This window comes from Eutrigla gurnardus, assembly GCF_963514095.1.
Source record: "Eutrigla gurnardus genome assembly, chromosome: 17".
NCBI classification, from domain to species: Eukaryota; Metazoa; Chordata; class Actinopteri; order Perciformes; family Triglidae; genus Eutrigla; species Eutrigla gurnardus.
The window spans coordinates 11,443,803-11,461,002 of NC_139928.1; the positions used below are offsets into that span (position 1 = coordinate 11,443,803).

The window sequence follows — 17,200 nt, forward strand, 5'->3', positions numbered from 1 at the left end:
GAAGAGGAATATTACCACATTTAATGCGAGAAATGAGTCACACATTGGCTTGCTACTGCAGCGCCATGATATTAGGAACAGATGCGTCCATTGTTAAAGCACTGGGATAACTTCCCGTCTCCCTGCTCTTCTCTCTCTCTCTCACACACACACACACACACACACGACTGCATACAGCAGAGGTAGGGAAGCAGTGAAATCTCTGTGTGAGTCCCCTAAACTTCTGCGTGGAAATATGCATCCAGTGTATAGTGTATATTTTAATCTATTAGCCAGGCCAATGTATTGCTATATAGATGTTTAAAATCTTGCATATGTCGCCATCCTGACGGGGTGCCCTAACCCGCTATTTTTGTCTCGTGGATCAACAGTGCAGCTCTCTGCGTTATGGATGTCAGAAACCATGGCCGTTGCCATGGTGATGCCACACTGCAATATAAGCCCGTGTGCCTGCCGATGCTTGCAGCAGCTTCCAAGCTGGGAAAAATGACAGAGGAGGGGGGGGGGATGAGAGGACAGTCTATAGTAGAGGGGTCTGCGGCAGGATCCACCAGAATGCTAATCATCCTTTCTCGACGGTTTGTCCTTCATTATGCAGGAGACAATGCCGGGACAACAAACGAGGGCGTTAATGTGTGCACGTAAACACACAGGCACATCCATGCATGAGTGGGCACATACGCTCCACATGTACACGGGCTGAGACGCAAGGTCATATGGACACACACACACACACACACACACAGTGCAACAAACGTGTGTGTGCATTGATACTGCAACACGTGTCAGTATGGTGAGCCTAAATCTGACAGCAAGCAGCCGCCTGCCCGGCTGCTGAAACATCCACGCCATTAACAAATGCTCAATTATTAACGAGCCACAAAATTGATCTAATTGCTCACTGCGGCCCAACGTCTCCATCAGCATTCTCAGGATGTTCCTGGTGCAGCTGAAGCTATTCCTGCTCTCAGGGGGGGGGAAAAAGACACTGATATGCAATACATTCCCTGTTAGTTAGGATTTGGGGTCGGACTAACGCTAAGAATTCAGGGAGTTGCAATAACCATCTTGGCCAAGTTGCCTTTAATCGTATCACCATATTTATTGAATTGTTGTGTTTTATGTTCAGTGCATGTTGAAGTGTAGATCAGAGGCCGGGCTGGGTTTAAAGATGTTGGGGACAAGGTCACGAGTCATTTCTGGTGAAGTCGTAGCATCTGTAAACTGTCATTAAAATAAGAGCCGAGGGTCATTCTCCTCTCATTTTGCAGTATCAAAGACGTAACTCCCCACATGATCCCTGGCCCTTCTCGACTTTTATTTGGGAGGGTATTAAATCAGTCATGTTTTATGAAGCATATTCCACAAGGATCTATTGTCAGCCTCTTCACAGTTTCATCTTCTTGCTAATGCTAATAAAGGATGCAAAGGGGGATGCCCTAGTTTTGCTAATGGTAGCCCATTAAGCTTAGCTTGCTGGATTCAGAGCAATGGGTTCACCCCTGGCGACGCACAGGATTGACTTCGGCCATGTTTCCACTACATTTTGGCTACACAGGACGAGCGAGACCATCTTTTACCAAAAAATCTCAACTACAGCCACTTGCAATGTTCAGGCATCTCTGTATCTGTGACGACCACAGGGAATAGATGTGGTTGCATACAGGAGTACCCACTTAAGTGTACTAGTTCCTCTCCTACACACACACACACACACTGTCTTCACACGTGTATCTGAACGGCAAAAAGGCAACTACAGCACCTCTCCTGTGTGAGTATTGTTGGCCCTGAGTCAATAAGAAAACCCTGCTGTTTGATGGTTCAAACAACAAACGTGGTGGACTAGCGAGCGCCGTGACAATTCAATAACACCACGTTGTCACCGCGCACCCTTGGGTACAGCATGTAGTTACAGCGCGGCGAACCCAAGGTCAATGTTATTCCCGATCCTCTTCACCGGGGAAGGTGAGATGGAGTAGCGGGGGAGAATAGATTCTGACAAAGAGAGAGAAAGAGACATGAAGAGAGAAAAAAAAAGAAAAGAAAAGCAACAGACAACAGACAGAGGGAAGACACGGGGGAGGGGTGGCCTAGCATAATGTGAGAGCTCACAGGAAACTGGGTAACTAATGGTCCTTCTCCTTGCACCAATTACTTTTACTCCGTCAGAGCTAGGCTCACCGGCTCACGAGGTCTGTGGAGACCATCCACTGTGGTCCCGTTCCTCACCTACTCAACCAATCATTCCCATGCCAAGTGAGTGTTCAGACCGAAAATAGCACAGCGGTAAAAAACAACACACAAGGGGCTGTGTTGGTGGAAGCATGCTTCTTCAGGTAGTGGAAAGAAAATTAAACCTTATCCAGTAAGTCCAATTCAACTGATTTGTTGGCCCTATTAAAATGAATGAGGAGATTGTGTCATTTTATGCAGTGATGATGTCCGTTTGAACGAGGCCCATCCTTCTTCGGCCACAGGTTATAGTGCAATATGTTACTTCTTTGCCCCAGATTTTTTAGCAACATAAACACTGTTTGTCCATAGTGTGAAATATTTTCCTTAACCCTCACTCCTCTTAACCCCCTTTCTGGGTATTTGGGTCGCCATCTGGTTTCTGGTCCCACCTGACGAGCCTGGAGGCCCAGAGGAGCTCCAGGCCTGCCTCTCCCACAGCTGGACCCCAAGGGTCCACTGCTGCTGGTGCTGGAAATCTGGCAAGCTGGGCAGGCATGTGGAGTCTCTGCCTCGGCCCAGGCATGCAGATCCACAACCCCAGGGGGGGATGCACACTCCTGCACTGAGTGGTTAATATATTCACAACTCTCCCCTGGCCGGGGGCTTAGAGTCTGAGAATACTCCACGAGGACCCAACTGCATACACTGACAACATTCACAAATGAATATGTTAAGCAAGGCTTTGCTACACCCTTTAGGCAGGCTTAAATATATAAGTGGCTATCATCACAAAGGAAATACGGCTTTGTCTAGAGTTGTACAAATGTGCTAAGTATACCTTCAGAGGATGCTATAGGGAGCACGAGAATGTAAATAAGTCTGGCGAGATATCATTCATCTCCACGCTAGTTTCTTCCTCAGAGATCTCCCACAGGAATCTTTTCATCAAGGACTAAGACAGAAATAATAACCCCAGAAAAGCTGACCCACGCATAGTAATCTTACAGGAGATAAGCACTATTTATCACTTCACAGGGTTTTCCTTTAATTGAAGACATGAAAAAGTCAAAAGTGGGTGCCAGATAGTGTCAGCCGCCCTTCCATCCCCCACAAGACCTTGGCAACGAGCAAGCAAGCAACAGGAAAATCCGTTCGATACAATCAAAAGAAGTCGCCATAAAAACCCACAGTGAGACTCTCATTGCGGTGAACTTTTGATAACCCGCGTTCAGCAGAAAGGGTCAACGAGGATCCAACCGATGCCGTCGATTTCTGAGGACCTTGGTCCCTTGGGAGCCAGTTAACAGTCTGGTAGCCTACATGCAGCAGCATAGGAGACTTGAAAGACGACTCATTAGGGAAAATCTCCACTTGGCAGTATCCATAGTGTGTGGTCTTCAAAGACAGATGATTTAATATCAACTGTAGTGGAATAATTGCTTCTGCTTGTCAGCTGTTAGTAGCAGTAAAGTAAACATAATCTCTCCTGGTCCATCGATGTACTTGTCAGCTCATAAAGGGAATAATATATAGCAGTAAAATAGATTTTTCAATAATTGTATTATCACTTCAACGAACCCAATGAACAAGCAAGAAAGAAAAAAAAATAAACTACTTTTTTTTCTTTACTCTTTCTTGCCTCAGTAGCATTTTTTCTGTGTCACATAGTCGCCACATACCTTAATACATTCAGTGGCATCAAACCAGCTGCAGTGCAATAACAGCTCAGTGTCAGACACAGTTCCCATCCCAACTTTACAGTACCTCTCACTGCACCAGCTCGATAACCCATTTTGCAATTACACTGAATTAGTTGCCCTCGGCCTAATGAGAATGCATCTTTTGGTAACAACTTAATAGACTGAGGAAGGAATCCGTTCTGCATCCTCTTATGTTTAACCAACAGAGCACTGAACCATCTATTCAATGGTGAGAGCTGATAAAAAAAAAAGCTATTTTAATATATGCGGCTACAATCTTCCTGACTCAAGCATTTAACCCACCTTAGTGTTAAGCTATACAGAATGACAGATGTACTATTATAGCCATACTGTATAATATTTTGCACAACACAAATATGGAATAAATAAAAACTCAATCTGCCACTTTCAGCAAAGCAACTAAATCCTCTGAGAAAATAAACATTGTGTGCATTTCCAATATAATTCTACAAAGTTCATTCCCCTAATACCACCGACAGTTACGCGCTAATATGCCGTGCTGAAAACACACTTCACACACCATCAACCTCTAATGCAAAAAGCTACAGTATGTTCATTTTAGCCAATTGGGGAGCACAGCTAGACTAATCCTGCACCAGTCTGAGAATCTGAGTCGAGCCAATCAGGGCGAAGCAGAGTTCATCTCTTCTCTACATCACTCCACCTCTTCAGCAAGGAGAAAGCGATGCCAAGTGCCTATTTTCCAACCGGCCTTGCCAAAGACTCACATCCAAGCTGGCAAATGTCCGGCCACGGGAGGAGCGCAGGAGGCAGCGATGGCTCACATCCTGACCCAAAAATAACGAGCACAACAAAGACGCTCACGATACAGCCCGAGGCGGACATTGTTTTCACACGCACAGGCTTTTCTTTTTTCTGTGTCACTGGGATTCTTCCAGCGGGGGCAAATCATGTTAGATCGACGTAAACAAAACCACCACCGAGCGAAAGTTTATACGCCGTGTGTAAATGCACACTGACCTCCAAGCTGTACTCTTCCACGGTCCTCTTTAGAGGGTCCACGATCTGCCAGCAAATGAGGATGCATAAGTCGATTAGCAGCATCCCGCCAACGATGATCAACAACTTCTGGTCCTTGATGATCTGGAGGGGGGGGGAAACAGGATAAGATGCTGGTATTAGTCCAATAAGCAGACACCTGGTTGTGTTATGTAATTGTATGTGTGTGAGTAGAGCCAACAATTAGTCATTTCTTATTGACCACTGTAATTATGTGATTCCAATCTCATCCCAGGACGTGGAGCCCTGCTGGTTTCATTCTCACATCTAATCGGGGACTGATTACACTGCATTTGGCTACAATTAACCCCCTGCAAGGATAAGAAACCAGCCAAAGTCCCAAAGACCAAGCACTAGTTCAGGATCAGAGACCCAGAATGTGGCACATGCGGTATATTTAGCAGATTGCTCTCTATTGGCCCAGGACTGAGAACCACCGGTGGACATCCAGTCTGTCAACATCACGTCGCCAGCAAGCTGTTGATCCACCAAACAAGAGCCATGGCGGTTGACCACCGACACTCCTCTTTTGTACCATGAACTTTAGAGGGATGAAAGCTGTGACCTGTTTGTGATCTTTATTTATAATGACGTTTGACTGTCTGGAATGGCAGATCAAAGGAAAGGTCAGGGAACACAGGCCGGACTGTGCTCGGAGAGTATCACGTAGACCAGATGCAGCACAGTGGTCTCACACGGGTCTCCATCCGCCGTCGGACTCAGGATAAAATGCACGAGGGGGTTTTTGATCTGCTGCCTTTTGATGGTGCTGGCATTGAACGCATAAGGCAACGGGTAAGGCAGGTCGGGGGACATTTCCTGTCAAAATACTGCAACGTTTTAGGAGAGTTTAGGGGACAGATACAGAGAGGACGATAGAAGGAGAGTTGGAGAAATGGCTGCTTCAAAGCCAATGAAAATGATTAAACACCAAGATGGATGAGAATAAAAATACCTGTATATTAAAATAATTATGGCGATAAAAATATTATCTTATTCTACCAAGAAAATTGTTGTGATAAAGCTACCAGTAATATACTGTATATGTTGATATTTTATGGACATTTACAACAACAAAAAAGCTTGAGACCATCTGCTCAACTGTGATATGTTACTCTGCCAACTGAGTCTGCCAGACAAACTATGCAATGACTCCAAATTACCTGAAGTGTTACTGTTTTCTTCCCCCCAGTAAGTAATACTGGCACTCAGACATATCAGTTTGTGTCTACTGAGGAATTTGATTCAGAAAAACACAGAATCATTCAGTTACTCATGACTGAGAATAGAATACAGAAATAAATATATCTTTCTATTCTCGACAACGGAGCATCCACTGAATCCTCAAAAACTGAAGCATTCTTTGAGATATCAGTACTGTTTTAAAGGTCAAGCATGAACTTTAACGCTACATGTATCGTATCGTGTGTCTTTCTGTGTGTGTGTGTGTGTGTGTGTCCTCACCAAGAGCCTTGGGCTAAAGGGTTGCGTTTTGAAAGTGTGCACGTTTATCTGTGGTGTGTGTATTTGGAGAAGGAGGATGTTGATTGACAACCCCCCCCCCCCACCCCCACGGACTCTGACACTGAGCTCTTTAAGGAGTGAAAGAGTGCCGGCTGGAGCCCGCCGAGTGGAACCCTTATCGAACACACCCCTGATTTACAATCTGCGCTCTCCCAGTGAACGGGAGGGACGAAGGGCGGAGGGCAGGCTGGGGGGACGGAGTGAGATATGCGGTTCCAGCCTCACTGTTTGGAGAAAAGATTGCTAACACTTGTGCTTGTCCCTCCCCCTGACAGAGATTTCAGGGCGCCAACAGCAACTATCGCTCTACTGAGGGCAACACACCTCCACTCAATCAGTGAGGGAGGGAGTGTGTGTCCTGCAAACAGACCTCAGGCCTGGAACCGATAGAGAAAACACCTTTAAGTTTAAGGGCTGAAATATGTCGGGGTAAATACTGCTTCAGAAAAAATTGCTTTCGTCTTTGTTAGTAAGGGGAAAAGAGTGGGAGAGGGGAGAGTTAGCAGAGATTATTGGGTGTGAAGGGTCAGGGCAAAGGCGATACTTGTTTTTGCCTCAACTCTCAGAGGAAGATGAATTAAAAAGCAAAAGAAATGCCAGCAATTCTCCTCGGCTTCTAACCCGTAATCTGGATCATCTTCATATGTACTCTGCCCCCTTTTTTTCCAGCTTCCCCCTTTTTCTTATCGCTGTGTCCAACCTACTTTCTTCCTCATTTGTGCCACGTCTAGCCTCGTCTCCTCCCTTGCTCTGCCCTGCTTTGTCTCCCTCCGTCTGTCTCTCCACCTTCCCTTCTGCCACTACTTCCCTACATCCCTCCAACCTCTCCGGCTCTTTGATCCATCACTATGTTCCACCCTCTCCTCCTGCTCTCACCCTGGCAGGCCACCCACACTTCCTCCAGTATGCAAGATGGTGAGAGAGAGAGAGAGACAAAGAGAGGGAGAGAGCAAGAGCTATAAATACAAAAACGACGGCCAAGCACAGTTACACACTCAGTGAGCTCGGCACCGCTTTATATAACTGGGCCAGCGAAACAGAATGTGTCAGATGTTTAAAAAGCCATTTGTATATGTGAATCTTTTTTCTTTTTTTTTCCACAGAGAAGATTCTCTAAGCAGGTGCCACGGCTGCCAGTCCTTCACAGTGTTTGCTAAAAAGCACGAGTGTGACTACAAGCGCCCACACACAGCGGTGGGCTTTCAAAAGGCATGGGAGGCGTCTTCATGTTTAACGGAGACGTTTGTGGATTTGTGAAACAGTAGTTATCCCATTCAACGGATGGACATGGTGCAATAAGAAATGCACAGTTTGGAAAAGATCCTATATACACCTATAATGGCTAATAGATTTTTGATCACGCTCAGTTATCATTAAATAGAGCATATTTTTCATTACCTTCTTCTTCATCTTCACATTCTTGAAGATGGCGTGCACCCTCCAGGTCTTGGCAAACATGGCGCCGAAAGCTGTCGTGTACCCGACAATGAGGATCCAAGTCCGAACCTGTCAGAACAACAGGAACAAACAGACTGGTGATCAAGGCTTAAAACAACATCTGATCTGACAGGTATTTGCATTTTTTGTTCAAGAAGTTCATTTAAAATAGCATTGCGAAGGGTGCTAAAAATAAGACTTTGTGTGATTTCTTCTTTCTTCTCCATGTGTGGAGCTCTGGGATAGCATCCTGGACCGTGGAAGCTGTCATACTCATCTTAATGAGGAACAAAATGTAGACTTCTAAGTACTTAAGCACAAAAGACACTGCTGACGTGTTTTTAAAGCTTAGAAATCTGACTAAAGACTATGAACTCCAGAAATAGCTACAGAGGTGCTTTTGTATACTGTACATGTCTGACTGCAGCATGTGTACTTGTTTGTTTCTCTGTGTGTGAGCCCCTTCAGCGAGACACATACTGTAAACCCTTCACACAGCTCCACCTGGCTCTCTCCACCTGCCGTCCTCTACCCTATCTCTATCTAGAGCGAGCGTTTAAGCCGGGCAGGGACAGGAGCACCGGGGTAAAGAAGACAGCAAAAAACAATTACGCCATCCATCCTCAAGGAGACCAGCACATATTGATTGGTGGTGAATGGATCAACCTCTGTGGTCCTTTGCTGTAGAGGCTTGTCTGAAGTGACACACTTTTGGCTTTGCAGCAAAGCTTGGACCAGGCGGCGGCAGCTCGAGACTTGCCCTGCCTAGCATTACGCTAGCTTGCATGTGTGGTGGTGGAGGGTGGTGTCTCCGTAGAAACCTGTTATCACTGTCATCAAATCTCTTTAATTAATCCAGCATCTACATAGTCACAGGGTAATGCTACCTGTGGGCAGACACTTAATGTGCTCCACGCTAGCTCGAGAGCTAAAAAAAAAAACCCTATAGCACTTTGATCATAGCACTGTTGTTCTTAAGGTATGTTTGCTGAACAGCTACTACTTTACTCAGACGAGGACCTAACACTTGTTCTATTTTTAGCTCTTACTTTATCGGCAATGATACGTTGTGGTTTCTTTGTTTCCTTCTTTTGACAAATGTACTTATTGTAAGTCGCTTTGGAAAAAAGCATCTGCTAAATGACCTAAATGTAAATGTAAATGAGAGCCAGAAAGGAGAGATTCAATCAGTTTTCTCATAGACTTGGTCACATAGTGTATGCGATTATTGTTCGGCAGTATTCTATATACTTCAAGGTTTTTCAGGCCAAGGACCCCTTAGCTGATGATGACACGGTGGAGTGATCCCCTATTACATATTGTATAAACTTATTAAACCAGACCAATAATGATGTGTAGTGCCGTGTGTAAAAGCACTTTGTAATGATGTATGTATACAATGCTAATACAAATAAGAAGATATAGATGATATTATTATAGGTTGTTAATGTGTATTTTTGCACGTATTGACATTTTTGGAAGAAAAAAAGTTTGGGATCAAATAATTTCGTGGACCTCCTGCAGTGACTCTGCAGACCGCCTTGGGGTCACGGATCCCCTGTTGAAGATCTCTGCTTTAGCTCATGTCCACAACTATTTTATTATCCAGGTGCAACAGTGCAATTAGAACTGAATATGACGGTGAGCAAGCCCCAAATTCTATTAAATATTTTATGCATGAAATGTGTTGAGGGAGCTCACAGTGCAGAGGGTCTCAAACTCTTTGTCAGAGACGAAACCCCCGTCCAGGCCGAACAGGAAGATGGAAGCGTAGGAGAGCATGCCTCCGAGGATGATCAGGTTGTTCATGTAGGGACTGGACATCTTGATTAGTCTGGAAGAGAACACAACGATTAGATTACAATGCTTTAAAACAGAATAGAATAAAATACAATAGGTTCTTCTCATCAACCATATTCAGTGTGACATTCAGATACGGAGGAGAGTGAAAATGTGAAATAACGACGCACCTGCAGACGGTGAAAGTTTAATCATCATTCTTTCACTTCAATACCATTCAATTTCCCCCTGATTCTTCTTGTCCTTCAATCAACCCCCTCCTTCCATACGTTTATCTATTTAACCCCCTCCCTCCATCCTCCTACTTGTAGCCGTGCTTCAGCTGACCTGTGGTTGCGGTTCTTGATGTTGAAGAAGAGGAAGGCCCCCGCCATGAGCATGCCCAGTATAGTGATGGTGGACAGGATGCTGTAGAGGGGCACGTTGATGTGGCGCCGCTGCAGACGTACAAACGTGCGATCCTTGGGAGGCTCCACACCTAAGGAGAAGAAGAGGTAGAATATGGAAAAAAGATCACTTTCCGCCAGTGAGGTTTCTCTCTAATTATTTAAGAACAATTTGCTGGTCCTTGGTTTCCCCCTGGTTGAGTGGATGTGTCTCAATGCACCACAAGTCAAGTTATTGTGGTTATCCACTGCACTTTCTTATCTGTTTTTCTCCGCCAGTGTGCCAATCGATTGCACTGGCATCATTTTTATACATCTCCGCTTACTGTGGTCAGGGGATGTGGAAAAACAAGCATCTTCGATGGCACTGGCCTAGAGTTGCTTTACGTTGGGCAAGGCCGAGAAGATGGAGAAAGAGCAAGAAAGGGGAGAATAGCCAGGGGAATTGAACAACTTATTAAGTATGTCAACACAGGCAAACGTGGGAGGGGTGAAAAATGGACTAATGAATAATTTAGTGGACAGAGGACAGTTTAGAGTGGTAAAGGAGCGTGGTAAGTCCCTATACGGAGCGGTGGTGGTGTCTGAGTATGGACGTGTGTGGGGGAGAGTTTGGGTTCAAGTGAGCAAGTGAACGACAGAGTACTGAGGTTCTAAGTGATGGGCCTTTAACATGTATATAAACACACATCAGACCCATCAGGATACCTTTTTCTTCTTCAGTAGGTTTTATGTCCCCGGGTCAACACTCTCACACTCACACACACACACACACACACACACACACACACACACACACACACACACACACACACAGGCCGTTTTCATACCTTGGAACCTTATTGAATCGTTGTTGAGGTCAAGCACATCAGCAATTGCGTTGTACTCTCCCACCTTCACCTCCTGGCCCTCTGTTAAAAAAAAAACACACACAATCACACACAAATATTTAGACATTAGACTAAATACGAGTAGTTTAACTGTCCAAGCTGACGATTGGATGCAAATGCGCTTTTTCTTTCACCCTCTGAACTGGTTTTTCACTTTCAAAGCAATTTGTTTTATCCGCGGTATGAAATTTGTTTTAAGTGTAAAAGTCTACAGCCATACTAGCAGCTCTGAGAGATGAAGTGGTGCTTTGTACTAAATCATCAGCACGACTACTCACATCAGCACTAAGTGCAGCTGAGGATGAAGGGATTGTCATTAGTTTCATCAGTATATGACAGCGATTGATCATCAACCAAAGCATCTCACAAATAGACAGTTTGAGCTGTTGATGGCACAAGATGAGAAGTTAAGGCATCACCATAGATATGACGACATGATTGAACACGAATGGAACATGAATGTCTGTACCAAATGTCACGGCAATCCATTTGATTTTTTTGATTTTTTTATTTCACCCCACTAACACTTCACTAACCCCATAAAAAACACAAATGTGAAGCTCATGGAGGTGCTAGAGGAAAGTCTGGGGATCACTAAAGCATTAGGGGACCATGAATGTCTGAGCAGAATTATGTGGCAATCCATCCAGTAGATGTTGGGATGATTCAGTCGGGATTCAAACAGTGGATCAACCAACTGACAGACTGACAGACTTACAAGCTATGTATTACATCATGGCCAACAGCCCATCAATTGGTTTCATGGCTACGGTTTTAGGGTTTTCCAGCTTGATTTTTCAGTGGGTCATATATATTCCTGGTAGCCAGCTAAAAAATAGAGGCATCAAAGGTTTATAATACAGTACCAGTGATCCTAAGTCGGTGAAACTGTAACATTAGGAGTCAATCTAATTCAAACACTTATTGGATATTGTGAAGAAATGTTCGGCTTTAAGCTATTCAATCTGGCAACGGCGTACGACCTCTGAGAGAGCTTCAAATCACAGGGAGGTCTTCCAAAACCCATTAGTAATATGATAAATTAACCTGGACACAGAATTTTAAGGCATCCAATAAGATTATATTTTAAGATTCCCAATTCGTAGCTCTAAATTGGAACCTTAATATGGACGGGAGAGTGTCCTCTACTTTTTTACAGTCTAAATGATCATTTTATGTTACCTCAAGGAAACTTAAAGGGCAATGAAGAGCAGAAATCAGAAATATCTAACGGATAACGACATGAAAAATAAGAGCAGACTTCAAATGCAGACTGTTGCGGGGGGACATTATTATGAATAAATGCATCTGTACCTCTGTATTTATATTTCAATATACATTGACTTTTGTATTAGATACAGTCAAGGGATTGTAAACTGTTGTACACCAGGAGCTGCGTCTCTGTGGAGTTCTGCTCAAACGAAGCTATTTCCAGATTTAGTGTTTTCTCTTTTAGACACGACGACGCATCCCTCAGGTGTAATACTGAAGGAAGCGTGACCTTGTCAGACAAGCCTGGGCTTCACTCGCCGTCCCTCATAAAGATTACTCACTTAGAGTGTGCACCGGGGGAAGAGAGAAGGAGGGGACACGAAGAGGGGACAGATTATTCTGATTCTTTTCTTTTTTTTTTTCTGTAAGCACTACAAACAACCTGCAATTTCGTCCGGTGTGCACGCACAAATCCGTCTCTGCCTCTCCCTGTTATCACTGTTATAGGCCCATTGAACTCCTCGGCAAGCATTGTCCTTGACTAGCAAAATGACAGATAACATCAGCTATTGCGGCATCAGAGGGCACCCTGTTCCCCTCTCTCCTCTCCTCTCTGTGAATCACCTCACTTGATCTTCAATTCTGGCATCAAAGCGCCAGCAAATGTTGAAAATGTCAGACGGGCCGGTCGGACACTTTCTGAACCGTTACATTTCCGTGCGCGTTCACAATCGGGGATTTGTGTACCTCAAACTCCTCCGTGCTGAACGAGGATCAATAAACATGTTTCCTGGACCACGTTCTTTGTGAGGATCTGAACAGCAGAGGGGATTGTATATCTCTTTCCTTTGAGATGCTAAAATACTATCCCAGCACTCTGAGCCCACGGGGAATATTCATGGCTGCAGCGGGCTGGTAAAGCTCAACCTGTCGCTCAGTCTGTGGGAAGCCTTTTTGATAACTTGTAGGAATAAGGCTGGTGATATGATAATCTATTTCTGTTTACTGCTGTGAATTTACCCCGCTAACTATAACGTATTTGTATCCAACCCTGATATTGCTTATTCCTCCATGCAATACAGCTAAATGATTGTTCAGGAACTGTAAGGACACATAAATGAGCCACAATCTCCCCCATTGGTTCCTTCCTTCATCGGGATTATGGCCAATGAACAATTATCCCACGATTTATACACATCCACTGTTCTATGTATATTTATATCATTACATATTATACAGGGTCACCCATAAAGTTGGAATAATTTGCAAATGTCTTGTCTTTTATAGCGCTAAACAAAATGAATTAATTTCACCTGGGTCATTGGGACACATATCATGTAATCATTGCACCTGGTCAATAGTGATTACTGATGCATTTAAATAGGAATAAACAGAGGATTGTGTTTGAAATAAAAATATTCCAACTTTATGGGCAACAGTGTAGTATTCATTTTGTTGGATTTCATAAAAAAGTAAATAGTAGTATTAAATATCTGTGACTGTACTAAAGTAAAGGTACCTAGTTATTGATACATGAAAAGATTAGATGTGTTTTTCACTCATTCAGCTGCATACTGCAGCACAGCTAGCGTGTTCTCTTTGGAGCCGAGACTCACGCTGGTTTGAAAACTCAAATATCAAAGTGGTGATTGCAGGAGCTCATTGGTAAAACCGTTTTTATAATGCCGAATCACAGACAACCTTTTTTCAACACATTCTGACCCGTCTTTGTAGAAGTACTTGTAAAAAATGTGAATACATTAATTAGAGTTCTTTTCTATGCAGCTCACATTAGGTCTTTTTTTTTTTAGGCTTTGATCGAGTTCATGGTTTTATTTTGTTTCATGTCAGATCTGTGAAATTTTAACATGAAAAAAGAAATGCTGCTCCATTTAAAAGCACTGGTGGTACAGTTCAATGATATTCTCGTGAGCTATTTAAATTGAAAGCGCTGTGAGAAGACGATTGCCTGGAGGTAAACTGACAGCAGTGAAGGTGTTACTAGTTCACATTCCTGCAGAAGATGATAGAAGAGCAGGAAATTAATTCTAATTTGAGGGATGTTGTGGATATTAAATCATATCATCTATCTCTAAAGATGCAAAACATCTTACCCTTTTAACCCACATCTATCACAAGTTATATATACAGTATATGTGTATATAATTGAACCTCTCCTCTCATGACAGAATGACAAACGCCATGTTTCCTTATCTACCCGTGTGCTGATTTCAAATCTGCACTAGAGGGGCTGCGACTGTGATCAAGACCTCTGGTAGTAAGCTATCGCTTATCCCCATGAGAGACAGTGGGAATAAGAGCCATTGAGGCCCCTGACTAAGAACGCCTGGCAGGGTGAAATAGAGGATCAGAGGCTGAGGACAGATGATAGGGTCATGTTGAGGATCACTGCCTTTTGAAATATTCAAGCTGGGGCCGTCCCTCCTCTCCTCTCCACCCGGCTCTGGCTCTCAGTGTGTCAAAAGGGTGACAAATTCACAATCCCTGACAAGTGAGGAAGGAGTGACGGAGTGAAGGTTAAGGAGGGATGGAGGAGATATAATAAAAGCTAAGAAAATAGTGAGAGATGGCTCTAACATAAGGGGAGGATTTGGTTGAGGGAAATGTGCGATGGAGACACCAGTTTAAGGAGGAGAGAGAGAGCAACTTGGAAAAAAAGGAAAGACACAGATGACTGGCGATAAGGTATGAGGGTAAGACATTTGTATAATCCTTTCTCAGAATCTCAAAAATAAATCAAGCCCTACCCTTCAGTCATGATAACATTTACTTTGCTTTCTTATCCAGAGCTGCCACCTCCTCAAACAACTTATTCTCTCTCTTTCTTTCTCTCTCGTCATTGTATTTTCTATTTGATATAAATAAAGTTGCTTTAAAAATACATCCGTAGTCTGGTGGAAGTGCAGTTGGACTTTCTTAACACTGCGGTTGTCTTTTCTGAGGTCAAGGAAAAAGCCACAGAATAACTTTATTCTTTTTTTTTATCGTCTAATTCTAAATTCTTCCACAGCCTGAATATTAGCACCTGTGTCAGTTGGACCTAATGTATTTAATATGGCTCCTTATATCTACAGTAAAAAAAAAAACACAGGACATAGTGTGTACAAATACTATCCAATGTGGAGGTGGGACAGGCACCTACTAGCCCGATGGTTGATTGTGTTCAGTTGGTTTTGTCTTCCCAATAAAATGACACCACAACTACTACAGATTTACTTACTGTATTCATTTTGTCTTCGTGGAACAGAAAAGATTTTAACTACTACAAATCATATGTAGTCCTTCTTTGTCGAACCTGCTGTCACCAACAGGTGCACACACCGGCATGTGCACAAGCACTCACTCACTGCTCTATATCTCACACACACACACACACACACACACACACACACACACACACACAGGGTGTGATGGATGCAGCCGGAGGGATGGAGCCCCTCTGCAGTGGGGAAGATAAGATAGGCGGAGAGGACTGAACAGCCCATGCAGTGTGCCACATACAGTCTGGGGAGCCTGGGAGCTGGGAATCCCCCTGCATCAAGATGCAATCTGGGGGTTATTCTCCCGCTCAGGCGGCCCTGCTGGCTCAATAGCAACCTCAGGATGGAGGACAGAGAGCATGTTTCCATGCACACAACGTCAATGCCACCGCAGAGGAGATCAAGCACCATTGGGCCTTACACTTTACATTTTTAGATTCACCTAACCTGCACCCACACAGACAAAGAGAGGACATGCAATTCCACGCAGAAAGGCTTGTGGGGATTTTCCTCTCAAAAGCGAAAAGGCTGAAATGTTTTATGTTTTTTTCTGACAAACAACCCTTGCAGTCATGCGAGTAATGACTATCCTCTCTAGAAAAACAACTAATGAGATAAATGTGAGTACAAAGCTTCTGACTTCAAAACTGTTAAATCCTTCAACCTCCCCCTTCCCGTGAATCCTGTACGACTCTGCTGCAAGCTTTTCCTAAGCCCTATTGGTCGGGATCCATTATGGGTACTGGGTGTATCAACCGTGGCAGCCTTCTGGCTCGGAGGCCTTCCAAAAACTGCGGTAATCCTGAAACAGTTGCAGGTTTTATTGAACACTGACGTCCCGTAGTTGGAATTCAAACAAACTGTGGAACTCATTCTAACTTCAACTCAGTGGCATCACGTCACGAGCAAGTGTGGAAGGAAAAACAAAGTTCTTGATGCTTGGAAACAATGTTTTCCATTCAAAATAAATAGAGTTGCAGGTTTGCAAACAGTATACACATATGACCATGCAAACACATACCTTGAAACTGGTTGAATTTGATCGTCCCCATCCTCTCTCCGTTCCGAAACATGACTTGGCCCTAAAAAGAAGGGAAAACAAAACATATCGTATCTATATTTAAGTGCACATATTGGAGGTTAATACATTCTATTCTGCTGGAGAAGATGGAGCATAAGCAACTAAAGTTATGCACAGTGCTATCTGCATTCAAGAGCCTTAGCAGGCAAAGGGCAGAGTCTCGGCTCCTGCACACACTGCATCTCATTTGATTAGAAGTGGCCAAAATTGATCTGTTTAGAGGAGGTAAACAAAATTATCTTTGGGCCAATTTACTTGTTAATATATTAGGAACAACATCAGGGCAGCGAGGCCGCCTGATTGAACCGTTTGCTCACGTAGCATTGGTACAAAGCTACACAGAAAAGTGTGTAGTGGTTAGTGCACGTAGCTGTAGATTTCACCTGACATTTTATTACTCAATACTCATTTCTCACCAAGAAGGTGTTTATCGGTCAAACAACCATCCTTAAAAAGACAACGTGTTTGATTCGAAACTCCACAGGAACAAGACAAACAATTTCAAGCCTGGCAATGTCCGGCAAAAGATAGACAAAAGTATTAGTTCAACCATTTACCTTTGCTGCAATATTGTAAGAAATATTCAAATCAATTTGGTTGCCTTATCTCTTGCGTATATATCGTCAGTCTTTTTTTTTCTTCTCTTGTTCTATTTCCTCCCTCCCTCTGTGTC

General features: G+C 43.7%; 1 protein-coding gene across 1 annotated transcript in view; it reads right to left on the reverse strand.

Annotated features, from left to right (window-relative positions):
- gabbr2 (gamma-aminobutyric acid (GABA) B receptor, 2) overlaps positions 1-17,200 on the reverse strand; it is a 146,039-nt gene that overhangs the window by 36,509 nt on the left and 92,330 nt on the right. The window contains exons 8-13 of the mRNA XM_084032891.1: positions 16,468-16,528; positions 10,894-10,974; positions 10,005-10,155; positions 9,579-9,711; positions 7,839-7,946; positions 4,878-5,000 (exon numbers count right to left, since the gene is read on the reverse strand). Coding sequence (XP_083889017.1) covers positions 4,878-5,000; positions 7,839-7,946; positions 9,579-9,711; positions 10,005-10,155; positions 10,894-10,974; positions 16,468-16,528 — 657 coding nt within the window. The remainder of the gene's footprint in view (positions 1-4,877; positions 5,001-7,838; positions 7,947-9,578; positions 9,712-10,004; positions 10,156-10,893; positions 10,975-16,467; positions 16,529-17,200) is intronic.